The sequence below is a fragment of the Dunckerocampus dactyliophorus genome, chromosome 15 (genome assembly GCF_027744805.1).
Source record: "Dunckerocampus dactyliophorus isolate RoL2022-P2 chromosome 15, RoL_Ddac_1.1, whole genome shotgun sequence".
Classification (NCBI taxonomy): domain Eukaryota; kingdom Metazoa; phylum Chordata; class Actinopteri; order Syngnathiformes; family Syngnathidae; genus Dunckerocampus; species Dunckerocampus dactyliophorus.
The window spans coordinates 20,027,379-20,052,669 of NC_072833.1; the positions used below are offsets into that span (position 1 = coordinate 20,027,379).

The window sequence follows — 25,291 nt, forward strand, 5'->3', positions numbered from 1 at the left end:
AAAAATACTTTGAGTGTATTGTTAAATAGTAGAATAAAGTTAAATTAAACTCAATGTTTTGCTTTCGTTGCATAGACCATATGTTTTAGCTTGCGCCTTATTATACGGTGCGCCTTATGTATGGGTTAAGTACAGGAATGAAAGTACAGGAATGAAAGTACAGAAATTTTGATACGGGCTGGAGGCAGCGTTTCCCAGCCGTCACATGCAGGGAGAATAGTGTTGGTGCTAGTACAGTCTTGTTTGACTCCCTCATAGCGAGCTACTCTGCGTTGTAACGTAGGCGTGGGCAATTGATTTTAGTCTGAGTTTTTTCACCTTTTACTACGGTGCACCTTTTGCCCCCAGGAGCTTCTGTAGTTTCTCCCATCTCCCCTTTGTTTCCTTAACAGAGTTTCAGTTTGCGGCAACAGATGTGGAACAGGTGACTGCATTAAGCATGTTTTATGCTTTCCGCATCCACGAGGTCCGTGCGGCTCTGTGCGAAAAAATGACATAATTTTCGCACCAAGGCTCCCTCGAGCGGCCCTTTTCATGCAGAAAATTCCCGCTCCGCACACCTTCAAAGTTTTTCTAACTATGCGGACAGAGACACGCAGAAAAAAAACGAGCAGGAGATTGTTTTAAGTCCAGTTGTTTGTTTTTTATTTTCTTTTGCCGTGTTCAGCATGCTGTTTGTAAGCACATTCTCCTGCCGGGGCACAAGTCTCTGTGGTGAGAAGAATGACGAGCTGCAATTTCAGCACTCCCATTCAAAGGACGAGTGGACCACCTTCTCTTTCTTTTCTGTCGCAGCAGCAAATAAATACAACACAATTTGTCTTCTTGAAGAAGTAGACGTGCAAGTGTCGCCATGTTGGAAGTCAAGTCACCAATGGCAAACATGTTTTCGATACTCTGCTCTGAATTAACAATGGAAGACAGACAGACCATCTTAACCCTTTAAAATGTAGGTTTTTCCTTCAGAGAAATTGGAGTGTTCTAAAACTTTTGACCGGTAGTGTATGTCATTGATAATGAACCTGTTTTAATTTTGTAATGTACAGAGGGTCAGTAAAAACATGCTGTGGCCCAAAAATGGTTCCAGGCCACATTTTGGACACCCCTGGTTGCTTGTAAGCATGCACTTAAATAATCACATGACTCAGCAGCCAGGTTATGTGATAAAACTTTTACACATGTGGGTGTGTTTGCATAGCCTATTGATTTAAATGACAACAACAATTGAACCCGTCCAGGTCCCTTTGATGAGGTGTGTATCCATACAGGTGTTTGTGGATTTGCTCCTTTACCGCTCACTGTGTGTTTCTGTTTCCTCACACGTTATTTTTGTACCCAAACCGCACACACAAACACACACACTGCACTGTGCTGTTATCACATGCTCACATGGCAAAGTTCCACATTCCATCACTTGCACTTCAGACTTCTCCTCCTCTCCTAGTTGACTTGTCATTGCCGTGGGTGGAGCAGCGAGGAGCGTCAGTGTTTTCTCCCAGCACACAGTGCAAACTATGGGATGTGCACCTGACTGAAAAATTGCTCTCTGTTGGTTCTCTGCTAAGTTTTGTGAAGCACTGTAAACTTGTGTCCGAGCATCATGGCGGCCTCATCACTTCTTCTGTACATTGACAGGTAGGAGGAAAAGTTAGGGGTTTATGTCTTGCCCACTTTTTTTTTTTATTGCATGAATGGAAGCTGCTGTGATTTAATCATCAGTTGATTAAGTGGGTGTTTGGTTTGAAAACACACAGCGTGTGTCCTGATTTAATGTGGCAGCCTCCAGGAGCGCTTTGATGCGGGAGCGCACCTTGTCTCCTCCCACTCTTCTTGTAGTCGAGCACAAATCAGTGCCTCAGAGCACACCCAAACCTGACTTTTCTCTTGTTCCACCCGAGTGGATGCAACCGTGCATCCTCTTTTGTCAACATTTGCTCTTTGGCATACATGAAAGCACACCATGTCATAGTAGAAGAGTTATGACATGTATTAAAAGGCTGGTGTTTTGTTTGACTCCTGCACTTTGCTCCTCTACTTGACAGGTGAAGTGAATTTAACCACTCCCAGTTTAAGCTGTGTTGCTAATCTGCACATTTGGACTTTAAAGATAATGCTGTACATTGCATTTTCTGTGAAGAGTGTAAAGTCTTGTCATCACTATTGTAAAAATGTAACAAGCAAATTTGTCAGCTGTTGATTACTTTAAGCCTTTGGAGTCCAGGGCAGGATTTACATTTACATTTTATATTACACCTTTTAAAAATCCTTTCCCTTTTTCAGTACAACCTCACTGTGACTATACATTTATTTTTTTTATTGGGACATATTAACACATTGGACCTAAAATCAGAGTACAAGTAGGTATTTTTTTTATTTTTTTTTACTGTATAAATGAGTAATGAAGCCTTCTTATAATTTAGAATGCAAATATAAAATGTAGAATTAAAAAACTCATGTACAAATTTAGCACAACAGTTAAATGTAGTGCAATACTTATTGTATTAATTATTTATAAGAATGCACACCAGAACTCGGTATTGTAATAACCCTGGTGCTGACCGGACTGGTGGAAAAAAATTATCATTTGGTACCTCCTTTTGGTGTTAAATGAATGCAAAGTCAGACACCCGCATTAAGTGCTTGCAGGTGATATTGTGCAAGTCAAATCTTGTAAGTAATGGAGCATCCTGACAGGCGCACACAAACTCTGATGCACTTTCTAAACTTTCTTGCCGCCTATAACACGCCAACAGCAGTGCTCAGTTTCAACACCGAACACAAGTTTCACCATAGCATGCCACAAAAGCAGCCCAACACTTCCTCCTTATCCACCAATCACTGTCAGGGTGAGCGAGATGCATTCATGAACATCGGAATTCTCAATATCAACATGACAACACAGGCAGGTTGTTTTTTGGGGGGGTTTTGGTTGTTTTGTTTTTTTTTCCGCACATTCTGTGTTCTGTATTGCTGCTGGTTTTGCTGTGATAATTATGACAGTTTGTTGTGGCTTTTATTTGACAGTGGTGACTTTATTACTTAGGTATAATTTTATTTATATTAAGTATTTAAATTACTATTGTGTTAAACTTCACAAAATTCCATAAAAGTTGAAAGGCATTAGTTTTAGACAAAATGTATGTTTTTGTTTTTTTTTTAAGTACTGGGCACCGTTTCAAAAGTGCTACAACAACATTGAAGTGTCAGGCCTCTGTAGGAATTTCCAAGCCATGATGTGCGTCTGTTAGTTGTCCACTTGACAGCAGTGTTGGCTCCTCTTCCCCATGTCCCTCTGCAACCAAATGACCTCTTATGCTTTGATTCATTGATGACGAGCTTACCAGAAGTGCATACCATTGAGAGATAATGTGACGACAAACTCAAAGGTGAATATTATTGATCAAAAGCTTGGTTTCAATTAATAATAACAAATTTGATTTTATATAGCGCTTTTCAAGGTACATAAAGCTCTTCACAGTTAAGTGAACCCATTATTCATTCACTCCTCAGTCACACTGAGGTGGTGGTAATCTACATCTGTACACACAGCTGCTGGCGGAAACGTGGCTGCCGCCTCTCCAACCACCACCAAACATTCATTCACATTCATACACCAGTGTGGGCAGCACTGGAGGCAAAATGGTTGAACAAAAATGGCTGGGTGGAGGGAGCGAGAATCAAACCGGCAAACATCTGGTTTTTGGACGACCTGCTCTACCTCCTGAGCCACTGCCGCTTTACACTTTTCAAAAGTGTGAAGTCTGCACTTTCAATGTGAATTGATACGGAGCGACCATGTGACTGTCATCATGCTGCGCCAGCATTGTCCACGGATACGAAGTTGTGTGTTTCTCAGAGTTAATAGTCATAGTCAACAATGTTGGGCTTCCTTCTTACTTCCTCATGATTGCCTCTACAAGAAACTGCATGGATAGCTTAAAATGACACATTGACAATATATTCATATGTAAACTATATATAGCTTTATATCCATGAAAGAACAAATAACTGGGCTCATCTTTCAGTCCTTTACTATTGCATTATTGCACTATTGTAGTTCTGCATCTTTTGTGAAAGACCACATGATGTCACATGATATTTGCAGTGTGCACATTCGGGGGGGGGTAAGGGTAAGGTCAGTGTGGTGATTAAAGCTAACTTATGGCCAACATGTTCGAGCGATTCGTACAAGGAATTGGCGTCCAAAGCCTCCAGCATGTACTGTAAATAGCTTCTCATTTTTTCATCTGGTGTCATTTTTATTATTGGGAAAATCTGTTTTGATTGGTCAAGCAAAGCGATGAGGTTGGATGCCATGTTAGCCCATGTCGTTCTTGTGTGTGACACATTTTGCAAGGTAGGTGTGTGGCAACTGATGGAAACATGGGTGCAGGAGTGAGCTGAGTGGAGAACCTGACTTACTGTACCTCAAATCAGTTTATTTAGCCTTCCTTCTTTTTTTCAGGAGTCTATTTGCCAGGAAAGTGAAGGACAGTCATTCAGCGGAGCAGCGGGATGCTGGATGGAAGCTCTTTGGGAAGGTGCCGCCACGTGAGGCGCCCATCAAAGACCCTAAACGGATACAGAAGGTAGTGTCGCAACATTTATTAGTATTATTTATACTCATGCATCATAGTCTTTACAAGCTTATTGTTGTGCAACACACAGCTACAGTAAATGAATTACGCCTCAAAATAGATAACTTCTGATGTTATGTAAGGCAACTGGGACTTTAAACAACTAGCATTGGCAACAAAAAGCACCAGCAATTAATTGGTGTTTTCACAGTGAAGGCCCCACATTTACGACGTCAGTCACTGAAAGCCTTTTGTTACATTGTCAGCTGATAAGTAAACCCACAATTTGCCGCCTCCAGTGTGTCTCCTGGCCAACGACAGCCCAGCCCAACTAGTGGTTCAGCAAAGACAGCATGTCATGACATGTCATTGCACCTTTAAAATGAATGAACCAAATGCATGTGCCTCACTTCCTGAGTGCACCTGATCCCTGGCTGTAACCTCATAACCGAGGAATCGGTTAACAAAGCTCGTATTTCAAGCCTTTTGTCTTCCCGCTGGTTTGAAGGTGGGGTTGGAAAACCTGTATGAGCATGTTTGCTTTTCAGCGACCTTTCAATCTTGTGTCAATGCATTTTTTCCACTTTCAGCATCAGTAATGTGTTCACGGTGTCTTACTGTGTTGTGAAATGTAGTGGCACATGCCTGTTTACATCAGCAGCTGCTGACTGGATTAAGGCTCAAACGTGATCCATTGCTCTGAAATCGATTGCAACGGCTGTCAAGGCACAGCAGAGCCCAGGGCTTGTTTGAGTGCAGCGGCTAATGACAAACGGTGCACACACACACTCTGTACTCGCTCCACATCTGATGCAGAGCAGCTCTCTTCGAGAGGGAGCGAGAGAGAGACGGTGGAAGGGAGGAACAAACAGAGGGGGACATCATGCTGCTGCATCTCTTCCGAGGTGGGATGTGTTACTCTGGAAGCAGCTTGACCATCCCGCCGTCCTTTTCCTCATCCTGTGGGTGCTGTTGCCAGGAGTGAGCCCCTCCTCAGGATCAGCAATGACGTTCAGCTAGGGGGTGATAAATATCCCTCCCCCTTCCTCCTCGAGGACTGTCCTTGTGTGCTGTACTGCAGCGTTCATGGTGAGTTAGCATTGTGCATACGGGGACGTTTGCAGTTGGGACCCTGCAGCGTCTTCCTCCTTGGGTGTCAGAATCAGAGGGCATTGCCAGTTAGGGCAGTAGGAAGACGAGTGGAAGGATGGATCCCATGTCACATAAAAGACCCTTTGAGCTCTAGGGGAGTCCATGCTATGTGCTGCTTGGCACAGAAAGCAGGCTCATGGTTGACTAAGATAGATGCACAGCAAAACATCTTTTACAGACAATGCTATTCTAATTATTTCACCTGTTGAGTACAACACAGGTTGTAAACAAGTGGTTAATTATATCCTGGTCATATCTTGTTGGCTTCCTAAATATGAAAGTTTTTTCCGCAGTGCAAGGTGGGTAAACATTCACTGCACACTAAGTTTTCTTTAAAAAAAATATACACTAGGTCCCCAACGAGCGAACACAATTTCGTTCCAGACGACCGTTCGCAAGTCGATTTGTTTGTAAGTCCAACAAAAGGTAATTTACCAATTGCCTACTACATGTACCTGTATACATACATATACAGTCAAACTTGTCTATAGCGGCCACTAGAGGGAGTCTGCAAAAGTGGCCGCTGTAGACAGGTGGCCTCTGTAGACAGGTTGGCTTCCAGTTTGAATGTTGACCAGTAGAGGAAAAAAAAAAGGTAAAAAAAAAATAAATAATAATGTTGACCAGTAGAGGGCACTGCGGATAAAAGTTGTACAGCACTACTAGGCTTGTTATTATCATGGTTCATGGTTTTAACCCTGAACATGCATGAGTCAAACAGTAGCATATCACATAGTACAATTCACAATTTTGCATGTCCAAAAAGGAGTATGAAGAAGCAAAGCTTATTTAATCCTACCCCTCATCAGTTTCACATCAGTTGCAATACATTTATTCACCTCTTGTTCTTCCAAGTGTACTTTGTAGGTCTACATGACAATGTAGTGCAATCATAGCCAAGGTTTTTCTAAAAGGAAGCTAGAGGCTTAATAATAACTGATAGAATATATCCACGACCCACAGAACAAAGCTGTGCTAGTAATTTCTTACGCTTGTTTTTAATATTTTACTTTATATACGGCAAAGTGTCATTACAGCTTTAGTTCATCAGGAAGTGACGGGAAGTGACGGTGGGCGTCCCGAGCAGGAGAGCTAGGCTCAGTGCTAGCTGTGAGTGTCGAGAGAGTTGGGAAGTGTGTTTATGTTGGCGTGGATGTAAAGTCCTGCAGTGTTCTCCGCTGTTAATAAAGCGATTAAAGTGCATCGGCGACGTGAGTCTCTCCTTCCCCACAACAAGCGGCATTACAGTATTGACCAGTGCACACCAGGAAATAAACGGTGTTACTTGTTACAGGCATTGGCTGGACAGCTATGTAGTGGGGCTTGTTTAACCTTTGCCTTGTGGGCAAGCAGGAAGGAGAGACAATGCTGAGAGATGTGTGTGTGTTCTGAGCTGCTGTCTGGTGGCCGCGTTCAATAAATAAAGTTGGCAGAAGCAACAGGAGAAGTTTCCTTTTTTGCTTCGGAGCTGAATAACACTGACAAGTTAACAGACTAGTAGCGAACGGAAAAGAAGACGGCTTTGTTTGTGTCGAATACAGAAGATGAGGACTTTGATGGATTTGTGGATGAGGATTGATGAAAAATAACGTGAGTACATTCTAAAATACTTCAATTAAGTACAACCAAACTCAGTTTTGCTCCCGCTGCCGCATGCATGCTAGCGTATGTTTTTTTTTTATTGTAGCGTCGCTGGGAGAACGTCCTGTTCCCAGCCTAATTTGCGGTAATGTTTTGGTGCAAATGCTCTTAAAGTTACATGTTTGACCAGGAAATAGCAAGCTCAAAAGAAGACCGCTTTTTTATGTCGAACGACTGACAGTTTGTGTGGATCTTGTGAATGATTGTGACTGAGCTAGGACTCGGTAATTAAAGTCTACACACGACGGCTTCATTGATTGAAAAAAGAAACTTTTTCGTGCATGAAGCTTCTACTTGAGTCGGTAATTTGGTGTCTATATGCAGTCAGATATTGACCAAGGGAGACAAAATGGGTGGCCGCTGGCTGCGTTGGACAGGTGACTGCTATACACAGGGTCTATAACATGTAAATTTGCTGCGGGGGATTTTTGAGTGGCTGCTATAGGCAGGTGGCCGTTCTATAAAGGTGGCCGCTAAGACAGGTTTGACTGTATGCGTATGTATGTATATATGAATTTGGATGTAGTAGTAATCTTAAACAAGGATAATTAATGAAAAACAATAATAATAAAAATGATATAATAATACGTAATGATAAATGTTATTTACATTTGAAGAGGAGTGGTCGAGCATACGTCGTTGTGGTGGAGGAGGAGGAGTTATTGAAAAAAGGACAAATCGTCGTCGTTGTTAGACCCTTCTAAAAGAGGTAGTGTTCTATGGGTGGTGTAGAATTAAGCAGGCCTATTAACTCTTCATAAAATAATAATATTAATAACACGCTCTGTCCGGTTTGCATCGTACAGCTACAATTTAGCTTTCCATTTCTCCTTTACACTCTCTCACCACCTTCTTCCGCTACCTGTTGGTCCCATTAGCAGTGTCACAGTGCCCTCTACTGGTCAAGCATGTAGCAGTATAAATACAGTAGACACCCCTACAATGTAAATAATCCGTTCCGAGAACCTTCATGTTATAGGGTTTTTATGTTATACGAAGCGTAAAATACATGTAAACAGCTTAATCCGTTCCAAGATCTTCCCAAACTCACCCCTTTTGGCACTTCAAAATATTCAAAGTCCACCAAATATGGTGGGAAAATATAAGAAAACGTTAGCATAAACATAGTAGAGTAATATTCCAATATAGAATAAGGTAATAAATAAGATTACTGTAAATGAGTAAAACTGAAGAACAAAAACAGTCCTACCGTTCACGAGATGTCTTGATCAGGAGCGCAAGTGGAGGCAGGAAGGAGGAGGATTAGCCTGAGTCGACACGCGACTCAAAGAGTCTAAGAGTCATCTGGTGTCACAGACAAACGCACACGCACTACACGATAATGCTGTGTGCAAAATTGTAATTTGTAACTTAACTTAATTGTTTAAGTTAGTTTCAGGGGGACTACAAAGAGGAAGGAGGTTGAAGGGACAAGCCTGTCTCTCACACAAACTCACGTATGTGCTGTATAACTCAGCCAATGAGATGAGAGCCTAGGCGGTGCCCCGATAATCAGCTAATGAGATGAGAGCATAGGCGGTGCCCCGATAATTAGCCAATGAGAGCGTGATCTGTCAGAAGGCGTCACCAAGTGTTAGTCTGAACTTGCACCGACTTGAGGCATTAATAAAGTTGATTGAAAAAAAAAAACTTGCACTGACTTGACACTTTACGTTTTATGGAATTTGTTCCGTAATACGATGCAAAAACTTTACATAAATTCTTTATCACACTTAAAATGTTTCAGATCATCAAACAAATTTGAATATTAGTCAATGACAACACAACTGAACACAAAATGTATTTTTTTATTAAGGGAGGAAAAAAAATCCAAACCTACATGGCCCTGTGTGAAAAAGTGATTGCCCCCGAAACTTAATAACTGGTTGGGCCACCCTTAGCAACAACAACTGCAATCAAACGTTTGCGATAACTTGCAATGAGTCTCTTACAGCGTTTTGGAGGAATGTTGGCCCACTCATCTTTACAGAATTGTTGTCATTCAGCCACATTCGAGGGTTTTCCAGCATGAAGCACCTTTTTAAGGTCATACTACAGCATCTCGATAGAATTCAGGTCAGGACTTTGGCTAGGCCACTCCAAAGTCTTCATTTTGTTTTTTTCAGCCATTCAGAGTGGGAGTGGTGTGTTTTGGATCATTGTCCTGCTGCAGAACCCAAGTTGGTTTCACTTTGAGGTCACAAACAGATGGCCGGACATTCTCCTTCAGGAATTTTTTGGTAGACAACAGAATTCATGGTTCCATTTATCACAGCAAGTCTTCCTGGTTCCGAAGCAGCAAAACAGCCCCAGACCATCACACTACCACCATCATATTTTATTGTTGGTATAATCTTTTTTTGTTTTCTGAAGTATGTTATTTTTACTCCAGTTGTAATGGGACACACACCTTCCAAAATGTTCAACTTTTGTCTCGTCAGACCAGAGTATTTTCCCAAAGGTCTTGGGGATCATGAAGATGTTTTCTGGCAAAATTTAGACGAGCCTTAATGTTTTTTGTTTAGCAGTGATTTTTGTCTTGGAACTCTTGCCATGCAGGCCATTTTTGCCCAGTGTCTTTCTTATGGTGGAGTCATGAACACTGACCTTACCTGAGGCAAGTGAGACCTGCAGTTCTTTGGATAATGTTGTGGGGTCTTTCATGACCTCTTGGATGTGTTGTCGCTGGCGTAATTTTGGTTGGCCGACCACTCCAGGGAAGGTTCACCACTGTTTTTTTGTTTTCTCACTGTGGTTCGCTGGAGTCCCAAAGCTTTAGAAATGGCTTTTTCCAGACTGGTAGATCTCAATTAATCAGTTGTTTTAACAGGGGGCAATCACTTTTTCCACACAGGGCCATCCATGTAGGTTTGGATTTTTTTTCTGCCATAATAAAAGGTTTTATTTAAAAACTGCACTTTGTATTCAGTTGTGTTGGGAAGAAAGGGGGGTAAACACTTTTTCACACCACTAAGTTTATTGTTCTTAACATTTTCATGTTTCTTGAGGCTTACTGTCTGTAAACAAAGTTGTATGTGGCACCACTGTTAATGAGGATTGCTTTGTTTTTTTTTATTTTTATGTACCGTAAATTCTCCAATTAACGCCTCTCTAATTAACTGCTGAGTTACTTATAGTGGCCGTGTGGTTTACAAATCACTGGCATTGATAGCGGTGGCTGTCGCCAACATCCTGATGTTGTTTTGAACGCCAAAAATGTGGCAATTTCTGCATTTCAGGAGTTGTCAGCATCCAGCAGCTTTGTCTACCTCTGCATGCACTTAAAAAATGTTGCTCAGCTGTGGTGTGAAACTCACATATGTTACTTTTGTCATACTCTTGTTTACAATCAGTATGTTTCCATGCACTAAATGGGTCATTTTCTGGTTTCTTCATTTTTCACACCTCAGCATGCTGTCCCTGTCCAAAAGCACTACATGCCGTGTGCCTCCCAAAAGCCTAGATGGCGCTTATGCTTCTTTCAGCATGGGTAAAGTTTTGCCTTTCCAGTTGACCAAATGCCTTGATGGCGCTTATGCTGCTTTCAACGTGGGTGAAAGTTTTGCTTTTCCGGTTGACCTTTTGCATCACATATACAGTACAGTAAACGAAAGATCTTGGCCAGCATTTGCCAAGTGGAAGCAACTTTGGGCTTGTTTTTTTTTTTTAAGATACTTTGTTTTGGGCTTGTGTCTGTAAAGTCGCTTGCAACTTCCGAAGTTCGCTGTTTTGGCCTTTGTTTCAGAGAGCATGTTGCTTATTTGTCTCGCGGGACCTGGCAACCGTGTCTCGGCTGCAAATGTGCATGAGAAGGAATTCTGCAAGCTACATCGAGCTATGCCTCAGTTGAAGTGATTACGCAAAAGAATTCGCTCCCAGACACAACTGTTGACGACACAATTTATGACAAGCATCTTGGACCTGGATGGCTAACATTTTGAACAGAAACAATACAGGTCTCCACAGTGTGATGGGTACTTTTTTTACATGACCCAAGTGCCACCATTAAAGTTGAAAAACAAACTTGTTATATATATATAATGGCATTAAGTAATGCCCCCGTCCTATTTGTGGTTTAAGTAAATAAACGCCCCTGCTATAATAAGCATGTTAGCATAATTTCTGTGCATGCTGTGCAAAGTACAGCCTCCTACTGAATTGTGGTGGCTTTTTACTTCACATACAGTATTTTGGGGGCTTTTTGCTTCACATACAGTATTTAGTGTTTCGCAATCTTGTAATTGACTGTAGTGTCCTGATAAGAGCTTTATGTTCCATTAAGTCTGGCTTTACTATTTTTATATTCCTGTACACCAGGGGTCACCAACGTTTTATCTTGCGAGAGTTCGTTTTAGAAAATGAAAATGGCCACCAGCTACTCATTTTGTAGAAATGATTTTCATACCTTTTTTCAACCCAAACAAATCAAATGTGCTTGTTTTACCAAAACATTCACAAAATGCTGGTATCCACAACTCACATTTTATGTTTCAGAATATTTTTCTTTCTAGTGTTCTCACATTATTAACTGAAAACTTGAATGAAAAGCAGGCCTGCGGGCGCCTCATGTGGTCGTGGGGGGCTACCTGGTGCCCGCGGGCACTGTGTTGGTGACCCCTGCCGTACACCTCTCATCAATGTTCCCTCTTAATTTTTCAAGTGTCTGAGCACACACACAAATGACCTGAGCATTCCTGGGACCTCTGTGAGACTTAGTATCACACCTGTCCAAAACCTGAGAACTTCAGGTAGTCCAACTTCCATTCTGTGGTTATTTTGTATATAAGTGGGTTCAAAAGGTCAACAAGGGGTATTTCACAGTGTAGCTTTTTTGTCCACCTCAGGCAAAACAAGCAGTCTCATCATTAATCTCAATATTAATCTCATCCAATTAATGACCTGAGTCTTTTAGGAAACACCTATACGTTTCATTTTCCATTTCTTTTGTTTACCATTTCTTTTTCTCAATTATGTATACTTTTATTTCCTTATTTTCTGTTTTGCAGCAGCCTGTTCTGACACTATTCCAGTCTGGAAATTTACTTCAACTTGATGCCACCTTTGCTGTATATTTTTACTTTTGTCAAAAAATTTTTTTTTAATCTCAATTGCAAAAAAAAAAACACTTCCTGCAGCCTTGGCATAACAAACACTTCCTGTATCCACTCGGCCATCAAAATAAAAGCATGCCGATACCACATGTCACACATTCCAGACCTTTCACTCAGAAAACTAGCTCGCTACTTTTGGCTTTGCAGCACTTTTTGCAGCTCACTTTTCAGAGCAGCGCTTTCTCATTCGAAAACGAAAAAAATCTCACCCAAATTCAACTATGGTTCTTCTGTTCCAATATACTCCCAACAACGAGTCCACCTTAAAAGACCTTTTTATAGTTTTGCTTGGTGAGTGAATGTGGCACTGTCCCTTCATTCCGATGCACCAGTAGCTATACGCTAACCTGCAACAGCGGCATTGTACGAGGTAACGCACTGTTGATTGAATTGATTGGCTGCATAAGTAAATATGTACAAAGAGGATCTCATCATTGGCTGGACAGTGTTTGTCATTTTGTTACCACCTGTTGTCGGCTGTCACTCATGGAGTTGCATTGCAAAATGGTACAGAATAAATCTTGTTTATTTTATTTACAGTTCAGGTTGGATTTTATTTTGTGCGCTGCAAGAATTTGCTGTGTGCTAAGAACACAAGATCAGTGCACAATTGCACACGCATGCCGTTTAGAGGGAACATTTCCTCTCATATTTTTACTCTGGTGTGCTGTCTTTCCTCTCAAAGTGGGAAAAAAATCAGCAATCCAATAAGCTTTATTATCCATCCCTCCCGGCAAATGAAACCCATCACTCGTAGGGGTCGATGGTGAGCATGCACGCTCGGTGTGTATCAGCACGCGAAGGTAATTGCTAGCCACTTTCAGTCTGCATTATTAACACACACACACACAGAGGACGTGTGTGATCATATTGCATTTGACCTATTTACAGTAGCTCTTGACTTAATCCTTAAGGCAATGCATTATTAGCTTTTAAACGCTTATTTGTGAAGTCAGCTGCCACTGTGCTGCTCTTGTCAGATTGTGGAGGTCAGACCAACATTCAAGACGTTGGGAGCGGTCATTAGACAGCAGCTGGCAAATGAACAGAGAGGGCGTAGTTGTCTTTGCCACTCGCCTGTCGATCCATCTGAAAGAGGTTGTGTTCATTAGTGCAGCAAGCTCAAAGTTGCTGAGAGATGGCGAAATATGTCCTCAGCTGTGTGACAAACTTTGTGTATTGTTGCATTGTCAGGAATATGAAACAAAGACTGGCAGAGCTGGACCCGGCAATGCGATGTCTCCCAGGCAGAATGTGAGGAAAAACCTGGACTTTGAGCCACTCTCCACCACCGCTCTCATACTGGAGGACAGACCTGCGTACGTAAACAATGTTTGTCTTGCTACGCTAGCGTTTTTTTACCGCCTTCTATAGGTGATAAAGGTACGTATGTGGCCTTATCTTAACATTCCCCTCATTCTTTCTTTTATATATTTTGTCCTCTTATGTCTACAAGCCTCACCACTGGCCTCTTATGTACTACACGCAGCCAGGCCAGGTCAATCAGGTTGGAATTTGTAGGAATATGCTCAAAATTCCAACAGACGTTCCAAAATCCTGTAGAAAGTTTTGGCGGCTAACCAGAGGTGGAAAGAGTATTGAAAAATAGTACTCAAGCAAAAGTAATACTATTTTGATGAAATGGTACTAAGTATGTTACTGGTCTAAAAATATACTAACGTAAAAAGTAGCTCAAGTGAAGTTCTTTTGCACATAAGCCAGCCTGCTGAGAAGATCATAGAGCACCAGTGTTGTTTTTGGCAGCCATTTTATTTTTAGTCTTAGTCTTTTGGATGAAGATGCTTCTTGTTTTAGTCAAATTTTAGCCAGTTCTATATGTGATCATTTTAAAAATGTTAATGTTTTAGTCGATGAAAGCTAAAAATGTCCTCGTCAGTTCAGTTTTAGTAAAAAAATTAATACAAATTTTAAGTATTGGAAATTGGATGAGGAAAAGAACAAAGAGGGGATATAATTAGTTTACATCTGTATACAAAGTACACTTCCTCTAAAGGTCTACAAGTGAATACAAAATCAAATGTAGGTATATCTCAAAACACCTAATATACACATGCTTAAAAAACCTAATATACACATGCATGTGTGTATTTGTTTTATGTATATATAAAAATATATATAATATATACAGTATATATAATATATATATTCTGCACATCATGTGTTTCAGCACATCATTTTGACAAGAATTGCCTCAACTATCAAAGAAGCAAAACAAAAATACTGTGTGTTTTGATTATTAACCACTTGACTGGCACCCACACAGTACCGAAGCCTTCTGACTGTTTCTCTCTTTATGGCCAAAATGATAATGTATCTGTATTGTTGAGTTTGCTTTGCGTGTGCGTGTGTCCCACTTTATGGTAAGCGCACCATGACAGGGTCTACATGATGTCACTGACATACCCTTGTGGCTTATGGCCCAAAGGTAGCAGACTCCAAGTATGATAACAAAGCACCTAAACTCCACCTGTTTAACCTATCACAACGTGCTGACAGAACACCGAGTGATGGCCACACCATCACGGAATGCAAACACGGCAAAACATGATGCTAAATGATGTGTTCATTTAAACACATGGGGAACAGCAACAGGTCTGAAATGCTACATTTCCCTCCACATCCGTGTTTCAACATTACACCTGAGCAGGAAGTGCGCTGCATGCTAAATTAAGATGCATTGCTACGTTTTAGTTTTTGACTGAAAGATTACATACACAATAGGCAAAAATGTCATGCACTTTAAATGCCTGATAGATCACCCACTAACATTTTCATCCAGTCTTGTCTCGTTTTCGGCATGAAAAAAAGATTCCTCAAGTAAGTAATTTTGCTATTGTCATCGGTGATAAAACCAACACTGTAGAGGACACAGGCTCCAGTAGATTTTCTTGGCTTATTTCACGCTTCAACTATTTACAGGAGCTTGGCAGGTTAGGCTGATAACCTTTGAATCAAAGAGGAATAGCATCAAATTACTACTCAGACGAAACAGTTGCATTTTGGAAAAAACAATAGTTGTTACATACCCTTCTGTCGTTACAATTATTTGAGTAGTGGCTTCTCTTCGTCAGTTTACTAAATCAGTAGATTACAGACATACACATAATGCGTGTCATGTGTATGTCACATAGGTATCAAACAAGTCAATTTTGCATTGGATCAGAGATTTGAAAGAATAGCATCATAATCAGCCCTAGTATTGTCATACTCTTTGATGAATACAATTGCAGTCATGTACAGTTATGTATGCTTATTTTAACAATATATTCTCAAATAAGACAACTTTGGCAGATGTACTCAAAGTAACAGTTACTTTCACAGCAGGGGGGGCGGTCTCTCCTGTGTAGTGCCAAAAGGACAATGAGATATGCAGTTCAAAGTGGTTGTTTTTAATTAAAGGAAAACCTTTACAAACTTCACAAAAAGTACCCAAAATGTCGACACAAGATAGCTGAAAAAATGATGGAGGTACAGGCGTCTCTCACAATATTGCGGTTCAATTATTGCTCCCTCCCTCTATGGCAGTTTTACAAAAATAAATAAACGGTCGCTGTTTCGTGAATTCGTGGCTGGCATATTTATCAAAAAATATTGAAAGACAAAGGTGTATGTAGTATTCTGGCCACTAGGTGTCAGTAATGTTTCATTATTGAGACATGACATTTGCTTACTATCACCCTGCAGTGTAGCATGACATGATAGTGAAAAGAAGTTCTCCTTCTATTTCGTGTGAAAGTGGTATGTTTTTGGCTTCTTTGTGCTTCCTCCCACTCCTTTTTAAACCCTTTCTTATGTTTAGAATACAGTAAATAAATTGGAGGCTAACTAGTTTGCTTGCTAGCTTGCCTACAGTATTTACTGCTACCTCTATTTTTGATAATGTCTGGTATTGGACACTGATCTGTGTTATATATCTGGATAGCTCATAGGTCGCACGCCGCTGAAGCCACAGAGCCATCTTACCACTCACATCTCGACTACATTGGGACAGCGTACATAGTGTACAAAGCAGATGAAGAGGCTCTCAGAACATCTACGTATATTTTACATTAAAAAGCGGGGAGATTCTCCCATTCCTTCAAGTAACGCAACCTTCGTCCCTTAAAAACGATTTGATACGTTAATCTCTATCTTTTGGCTATATTAAATGTACTTTTCCCCCTTCAATTCTCATTGCCTTTGGGACAAAATTCTACTGTGCACCCTGGCTCAGCACTCCCCTATAGCAATTTTACTCCTCTAGAAAGAGATTTTAATTTTAACTGCATATCCCATCCCTTTTTTCCACTAAAATCCATGGTCATGATCCTTTACTTTTTTTTCTTACTTTCATACAATTCACTATGCTCTCGTTTGTACAAAATATGAATCATAAAAGAGAGTGACTTTGGACAAGTTTTAAAATCATTTAACATTTTTCAGATTTTTTTTTCAGATTTGTTTTTGTGTGTGTTATGAAATAGAAATAACATCTTTTCTGATATAGAAATATATTTTAACAAAAACCACAGCATTTATATGTGATAACCATAATGTATAATAACCATAACACATACACCCACACACACACAGAAAAAAACCACAACACTGAAACAAAACCATATGCTTTGGGTAAGACAATACGTTGTTTGCAATCTCAAACATACCGGTATGGATGTTCAGTAATATTATTTTCCAGAACATATCATATAAATGAATCCTTTTATGTCAGTCATTCAGCAGCAAAAAAAAAATTAAATGGTTGTTTATCCAAATGAAGGGTCATGCCGGGTCAATTGTATGCAAACTGGCTTGCTAACTGCACTGCATACAATGCCTGGTAAGCATCATGGAAACACTGAGATTCTCCCATTCCTTCAAGTAACGCAACCTTCCTCCCTTAAAGAAATACATATATCATGATATAACAAAAAATTACGTAAATTTCCTCTTAGCTATTATAGAGCTATATACATGTATCAGTTCTGGACATACATTTAATCAGAGGAATTTTACACGATCGAAAATATCTGAGCGATCGACAGTGCAAAACCCTTAAATTATCAATCAAAAATCTACATTTCAATCATACTTACAGGTGAAATGTTCGTCCACAGCCTTTGAACGGGCGATTTGTGCAGTTAATAGCTGCACATGCAGGCATCTTAAGGCAACATTTGTGTCCAATCCGAATTAATAAAAGAAGTTCACCACGAATGCAAAAGCTTGTCCGAGAAGTGTTTCTTGCGAGTGGCAATATGGCGGCCGTTTGCCTTCACAAGTCATCGCCAATGATCTATCCAGATATATTATACACATCGGTGGTATTGGAGCGTTAGCATGATACTGTAATTTTCGGCAGATTGCTAGTGCTAACATTAGCACAACCATGCACCAATGTCTTTTTGGTTAATTATCTTAGTAAACTATGGAAACTTTACCAATGCAACCACACCAGTATTATTTAACTTACCTCCACATGTCGTGCCAGGTTCCATGTCGAGTTTTTATGCGCTGCTCATTTCGTCTTCTGGGCACAAACTTGACGCAAAACTGGTCTCTTAAATGTGGCCAATGGTTGGCATTTCCGTCGAGTTCAGTTTCTGGGGAATTCGGCAGGGTTTTGTTTTCAGCTGGGTCTCTGCTAGTGTTGCGACATGTCTGTCTCCAGCTGTGATTGTAGCGACTTTTAAATGTTGTTTTTGCTAAGTACAATACTTCAAACAAAACATAAGTAAAAGTAAAATGACACATTTTAATAGTATGTTAAGAAACTAAGTTATACTACAGTTATACTAAGTTATACTAAGTAATTCGTTATGTTCTACCACTACGGCTAACTTCTGTTTTGTATTTTATTTTTTCACTCATTAACGGACATGATTTTACATGTTATTATTGCTAAGTATAATACTTCAAACATAACTTACTCAAGTAAAAGTAAAATTAGAAAAGTTAAAAATACTTTAAAAAATCTATATTTTTACAGGAACATGAGTAAATGTCATTCGTTACGTTCTACCTCTGTGGTGTGGGAGATGAAATTCTCCACAACCTACCTACTAGGTCAAAGGACCACTTTAGAAAATTAATTACAGTAAGGCAATTTCCCCTCCCCCTGATGTGTTCTTTAATCTCCAGCTATGAGAAGGAAAGAAGACTCACACACTGGTATTAGATTTACTAAATGCATTGAAAAATAAGTCAGACAGAATAATTTTGCAGCAACGAAGTTCCGGACCGATTCTCTTCCCATGGACGCCTTCCGCTTCTTCTCCGAAGGAAGAGAGACATGTCCCAGTCGATAGTCCCCTATGCCTTTTTATAATTGTTTTCCTTTGACCGTTGGCGCCAGTCTCTCCAATGGTAACGTTCCCCCAGGAATCTTTGACGAAGTTGTGTAACACCAGCAGGTGATAGTCGGAACCTTCGCTGAGTTGTTGACACTTTTGTTGCACAAACATCACATACTTCCCCAGTCTGTCTCAAGGCTTATTGACATGTTTATGTTACCATATCTGGCTGCTGGTCCCGGCCGACCTTCGCTATGTGTGAGCACTCACTATTTCTGTTTAACCTTTGACAACACACTTAAACAGTTGTTCATCTACTCAGCTAATTATTTAATAAAGTATTTCTGTACACTACTTGTAATCACTCACTCGGTTAATCATAATACAGTTATATTTTTACTATACTTATACAGTATTAAGGCACTAAGTTAATAATAATTCAATCAATAAACGCAAACAGGTCATGCAAACAGTTATTCTAAAATCTACCTGTAATAATTATTTACCCACTCAGCTAACAAGTTAATAAAACAATATTATACTACAGCGGCTAACTCACAGCATGTGCGAATGCCTTGCAGTAATCTTCCAGCCAAGCCAGCCGAGGAGGCAGAGAAACACAGACAACAATATGAAGAGATGGTGGCCCAGGCCAAGAAGAGAGGTAGAGTGAAGCTTTGTCATCGAATCTCCTCTTTTTATTTGACCACACCTCCTTTCCTTATTGTTTTTTAATGGATTGAATCAGAGTTAAAGGAGGCCCAGAAGAGGAGGAAGCAGCTGGAGGATCGTTGTAAGCTGGAGGAGAGCATTGGCTCGGCGGCTCAGACATGGAACCAGGAGATCTTGCCCAACTGGAGCGCCATGTTAGTCCTCTGACATTGCTTGCATCGTTCTAGAGTCAAATGGGAATAAACTGCATGAATCTATGTTGCAGGTGCACATCTCGGCGAGTGAGGGACCTCTGGTGGCAGGGCATCCCCCCCAGTGTCAGAGGCAAAGTTTGGAGCCTGGCTGTGGGCAACGATCTCAACATCACACATGGTACCTGATTGTGTCATAGTAATGCTGAGTTGTGTCAAAAGATGTCCCTGTAGAGCCATCATGGTGTCCGGGTCCTCTCCCAAAATGACCGTCCTGTGTTGCTTTAATGTGCCCCTGCAGAGCTGTATAACATCTGCCTGGCACGGGCAAAAGAGAAATGGATGGCACCTGTGAGCGCTCCAGAAGCTGAAAGTGAAGGTAGAGTACACCACCAGACGCCTTAAGAGTGTTAAGGAAGATTGGGTGTTATGCTTTTGTGCCGTTTCTTGAAGATGGGGGCTCGTCCAATCGGGAGTCGAGCTTGGAGCTGATCAAGCTGGACATCTCAAGAACATTCCCCCAACTGTGCATCTTCCAGCAGGTCAGTGTGGAGGTAACGCACATTCTGTATGAACACATCACTTTGTTGTCTGGTATTTCTGACACACATTGTGTCATTGTTTTGTCATTAAGGGGGGGCCCTATCATGACGTGCTGCACAGCATTCTTGGAGCGTACACTTGCTACCGGCCCGATGTCGGCTATGTAAGTCACAAGCTAATACAGTGTCCAGTTGACCTGTTACATATAGGGATGCTCCAATCAGGGTTTAATGCCGTCGATACCGATGATCAATGAATGAGATTGACCGATACCAGTACCAATCACATTGATTAACTACACTTTTCAACGTATTTATGATGAGTGCTATTGGCAAGGGCCGCCATTAACCAATTCCAATTCCAAGGACCCCTGGCAAATAGGTAATTATTAAAGAATAAACTTTTGGCCGGATTGTTTTGTTTTTGCCTTTATTTGTGGAAACCATTTTTATACTATTTGACTCAAACCTGAATTTAATATACGAATCAATGGGAAATAAATACATTATATGTTTTACTTCAAGATAACAAAATTAACAGAATAAAAAAAGCTAAAAACAGAATAAATTCGGTGTCCAGATTGCAGGGTCTCCAACTTTCAGCACTATTAGAGCTGTCAACTATTTGTGTTTTCTTCATGACTGGAAACATTTAAATTGTACACTACTTTATTTACCAAGCAGATCTCCACTCAAACAGTGTGGCCATTGTCTTTATGCTATTTTTTATATATTCTTTGACCCTTTGGTGAGTCCAAGCCATGGCTATTATTGGTTTCGACGCTGTACTCTTATGTTGACATCAGTCAGAGAGTTCCACTGTATTCTATTTATGCTCTGAAGGGCACAGTTCACACAGTTCACTCTTCCTAGATCACAAGATCGCTTTAGCACATTGTGTACAGTATTTAAAAGTGAGTACACCCCTCAGGTTTCTGCAAATATTTTATGATATCTTTTCATGGAACAGCACTAAAGAAATGATACAATGTACACCTTGGATACCGTATCTGTTTTAAATGTACTGTCCCCCTTTACTGTACTCACTTTGGTTGCCAGTGGTTTAGACATTAATGGTTGTGTGTTGAGTTATTTGGACGGGACAGTAAATTTACAGTTATTCAAGCTATACACTGACTCCTTTACATTTCATCGCAGTGTCATTTTGTCAGTGTTGTCCCATGAAAAGATATAAAATATTTGCAGAAATGTGAGGGGTGTACTCCCTTTTGTGAGGTACCGTATATCATGAAAGGTTCAATGGAGGCATCAGTGGCTTGGAACTTCCCCCACAACACTCAACAGAGTGTGAAATTGTCTAAAGTTAGCAGTTAGCGTTGCTGTGGTTGGAACGATATCTTCAGGTGATGAATTTCCACTGCTTGTGACTCTTGAAAGCCTCAGTGGGCCCACATACAATACTATATTCTTTTGGTTAGCGTCAGGTGACATTTTGTTGCTGAACATATTTAGCATGAAACTGCTGTGTGTGGGCATGTGTGCTTGTGTGTGTTCTTGTAGGTACAAGGAATGTCGTTCATTGCAGCAGTGCTCATCCTGAACTTGGACACAGCCGACGCCTTCATAGCATTTGCCAACCTGCTCAACAAACCGTGTCAGATGGCCTTCTTCAGAGTGGACCACAGCCTTGTCAGTACATAACATCATCAATAATTATTGTTATTGTTGTTATGCTGTTGTCACAGGTGCAGCAGTAGTGTATAGGAAGTGCGGTGTTGAAAATGTAGCCTTGCCCTGCTGGAATTTAGACAGTTGAAAAGTTTACCTTTAGTAAGCGCTATTGGGAACACGCTGCTTTGTGTGTTTGTCCACGCAGCAAGAAGCACTGTTGTGCAGCACTTTGTAAATACACGGAAACTATGCTATATGTCACCTGCAGCACCGCAACATTACGGAGTGGGAGAGGAGGACACAAACATTAGCAACACTAGCAGACAGTATCTATGTGAGCTACGGGGCTAAAATTACAGTCCTGTTTTAACAGCATCATCATGACAGCTCTAGGAATACATATTACTGTTAGTACATAATTCAAAACTCACGTTGATGTAATCGGGGACAACAATAAGTAATATCCTCGCACTAAAATGAGACCACAACCACAATTTAACATCAAGTGGGTTCAATTGTACACATGACTCATCGTCCTGCATGTTGTCAAATATTGGATAGAAGTGTGTGTGTGTGTGTGTGTGTGTGTGTGTGTATCACATGTATGTTCTCCTGTGGCTGCAGATGTTGACGTACTTTGCTGCATTCGAAGTGTTCTTTGAAGAAAACCTACCAAAGCTCTTTGCACATTTCAAGAAGAACAGCCTGACCCCCGATATTTATTTGATCGACTGGTAAGTCTTTCTTTACTCAAGTGTGTTAGCGTTGCTTTCATATTAGCAGCAATGTTTGTTTTGTGCACCAAACATGGCTTCTGCCTTCAGGCGTCTGTTCTTTGAGCTGCTGAGAAAACAGGAAATGAGTGTTTTGTGGGGGCGCGCGGGGGTTTTGATGGTGGTGGGCTCTCGCTTTGAAAATTCCTCGATTTCCGTTTTCAATTGCTCAGACAAAACGTGTGGTGTGTCTTTCCTTTTCAGTTCTTCTCCCTCTGCTTTAATGTTCACAGCACGATTCCATCCCAGAACCCCACTTTTCAAAATAAAATCTGGCAAAGTGATTGGTTGGTGGTTTAGTTAACAGCACTCCAGCTCTTTTTATTTGTTGTGACATGATATATCCTAGCGTCCTCCCTTCCCAGGATCTTCACCCTGTACAGTAAGTCTCTGCCACTGGACCTGGCATGCCGTGTGTGGGACGTCTTCTGCCGAGACGGCGAGGAGTTCCTGTTCCGCACGGCGCTGGGCCTCCTGCGCCTCTTCCAGGACGTGCTGACCGGCATGGACTTCATCCACATGGCCCAGTTCCTCACCCGCCTGCCCGACCTCATCCCCGCCGAGCAGCTCTTCCAGCACATCGCCGCGGTCCACATGACCAGCCGCAACAGGAAGTGGGCGCTGGTAGGTGGACGGCTGACCTTTCTTTAAATCATGTGACATGTTACAGCGGTACTTTGGTCCTTTTAGGTTCTGCAGACCCTACAGAAAGATCCTGAACGAGGGAGTCCGGTGTTGAAGCGCTGACATTCAAGAACATCATGAAGAACGAGGCTCTCAGCCAGCGGCACCTGAGAGGAGTTTGGCTTTGGGATCCACAGGTGCTGTCATGAAAGATGCTCAGATCAGAACCAGGACCCAAAAGGGGACCTATGACTAACAAAGCAGCAGGGGTGCCTTATTGAACACACTCCCACCCAGAATGGGACCAGAGGGACCAGACATCATATACACTTTGACTCTTTGGACTCCATTTCTCCTTCCAGCACTGGACCACTTTTCGTCTTGATTTTTTTTTAAAGGTGACTCCCTGAAAGCACTTTGAAGGAGTGACGTTGTGGACGTTGTTGATGTTACATGTCTCCAGAAAAAGAGGTCATCAGCTGCCTTTGTTTGAGCTCCATTTCATCATCTTTTAATTGTGTATTTATTTAAAGGGGAAGCAAATCATGTTTCTGCAGAAGCTTTTTTGTTGTTGTTGTTTTAAAGTCCAATCCTTACTGTGTTCTTTAAAAAGCACAGCTTGTGTAGGCTTTTAGTTCCTGTCTGTCCATTGAAACCCGTGTTGATCATGCTAAGCTAACCTTACTATGTTGCACTATTCCTGGCGGACTACAAGCCGCCCGCCTCCTTTGCTGTACCCTGGACTTTGTTGTCCATTTTTCACACATGCTTGATTGTGGTGTGAAATTCTGATTGGGCGTCCCATCACTGTTGTGTGTCCTTGTCGTCAATTAGGTGACATGTTGTGGTTTATAAACAGGAAACTTGTTTTTTTTGTTGTTTTTTTTTAGTGATGTCAGTGAGTTGTTGCAAAGCAATGCAACGTGCTTTCACCACCACCACCCCCTAAGCGTGGCAACACAACACAGAACTCCAATAACACATTTAGCACACACACTCATCATCATGTTGTGTTTTAAAATTTGATTTGTGTATGTGTGTTGTCCAGTGGTATTTCCACTTTTGTTACATTCACACTGGCTTATTTGACCCAAACAAATAATAATCTAAAATCTGATTGCACTGTTGCTACATAGCGTAGAAATTGATTCTTTTTTTGGGGTGTTTGTTTGGCTTGCTTTGTTTGGACTTGCTGCTAGTGGGGAGGGGACGTCTCTCCATGCCACCTTGTGTCATTCCAAATGAAAATGTTCATTTAACAAAATAAAAGATACAAATAGTCTTATTGTCTGCATGCTTTCACACGTATAGCCTGTAGAAATATTGAGTTGACATAACCACACTTCATTTCCTCTGCTGCTTCTCAAAGCAGAGTGGAAAGTTTGATGTCGTCTCGTTAAAACCGCAGCCTTCCACCACATGCATATATACGTGTGAGCGTCAGGAGCCCCCAATCATCTACATCTTCAGAGGACTTCCAAGAACCACCATGAGGAGCATGCCCGTCTTTGTGCTTTGTGTGCTGGCTGCCGCTATGCTTTCATCAGTCTGCTGCAACCGTGAGACTTCCATTACCTCCACACATCACCCATGATGACATTTTCATTTTATTCATATTGTTTCTCTTTGTCCATCAGATTCCACTGGTCCTGACGACTGCTGCTTCAAACACTACCCAATAAAACTCAGCCAAAGATTAATCCAGTCATATTACTTGACTGACAGCAGATGCCCCATCATGGGAGTCATGTAAGTTCATTATATATCACCTCTAGGATTTTATTAGCAGTTTTTATAGCATTTTTCATCTTCTGAATGTTTCCTTTCAGTCTGGTGACTAAAAAAAACCATCATATCTGTGCCAACCCCACTTTCCCCTGGGTGGAGAGAATCATGAAAAGTTTGGATGAATCCACCCTGTGATGTGTCCACTTCGTCTTTTGCTTCCTAATTATTCACTTCATTAGAAATGTATACTGTAGTTTGTCCAGTCTATCCCTGTTGAAATGAAATGCTGTAATGTACTTTGATTGGGCTTTTACCTATAAAAGCATTCATTTCTCTGAATAAACTAAGTCACTGA

General features: G+C 41.1%; 2 protein-coding genes across 6 annotated transcripts in view; both read left to right on the forward strand.

Annotated features, from left to right (window-relative positions):
- Nucleotides 1–24,489, forward strand: part of tbc1d14 (TBC1 domain family, member 14) — a 35,561-nt gene extending 11,072 nt beyond the window's left edge. The window contains exons 3-15 of one of the 5 annotated variants that reach the window (XM_054800669.1): nt 4,466–4,589; nt 13,676–13,800; nt 19,356–19,438; nt 19,523–19,640; nt 19,712–19,818; nt 19,939–20,016; nt 20,091–20,191; nt 20,272–20,343; nt 21,701–21,829; nt 22,436–22,545; nt 22,818–22,871; nt 22,950–23,208; nt 23,275–24,488. In XM_054800669.1, the coding sequence (XP_054656644.1) occupies nt 4,466–4,589; nt 13,676–13,800; nt 19,356–19,438; nt 19,523–19,640; nt 19,712–19,818; nt 19,939–20,016; nt 20,091–20,191; nt 20,272–20,343; nt 21,701–21,829; nt 22,436–22,545; nt 22,818–22,871; nt 22,950–23,208; nt 23,275–23,331 (1,417 nt within the window). In that variant the 3' untranslated portion in view covers nt 23,332–24,488. Of the gene's footprint in view, nt 1–4,465; nt 4,590–13,675; nt 13,801–19,355; nt 19,439–19,522; nt 19,641–19,711; nt 19,819–19,938; nt 20,017–20,090; nt 20,192–20,271; nt 20,344–21,700; nt 21,830–22,435; nt 22,546–22,817; nt 22,872–22,933; nt 23,209–23,274 lie in introns of those variants that run through there. The other 4 variants (XM_054800670.1, XM_054800672.1, XM_054800671.1 and 1 more) reach the window with 4 other exon arrangements.
- A 41-nt stretch (nt 24,490–24,530) lies between these two features.
- On the forward strand, nt 24,531–25,291 carry LOC129195004 (C-C motif chemokine 14-like). Its single transcript, XM_054800675.1, has 3 exons — nt 24,531–24,767; nt 24,846–24,957; nt 25,038–25,291. The coding sequence occupies exons 1-3, from the start codon at nt 24,698–24,700 to the stop codon at nt 25,129–25,131; spliced, it is 276 nt and encodes a 91-aa protein (XP_054656650.1). The 5' UTR covers nt 24,531–24,697; the 3' UTR covers nt 25,132–25,291.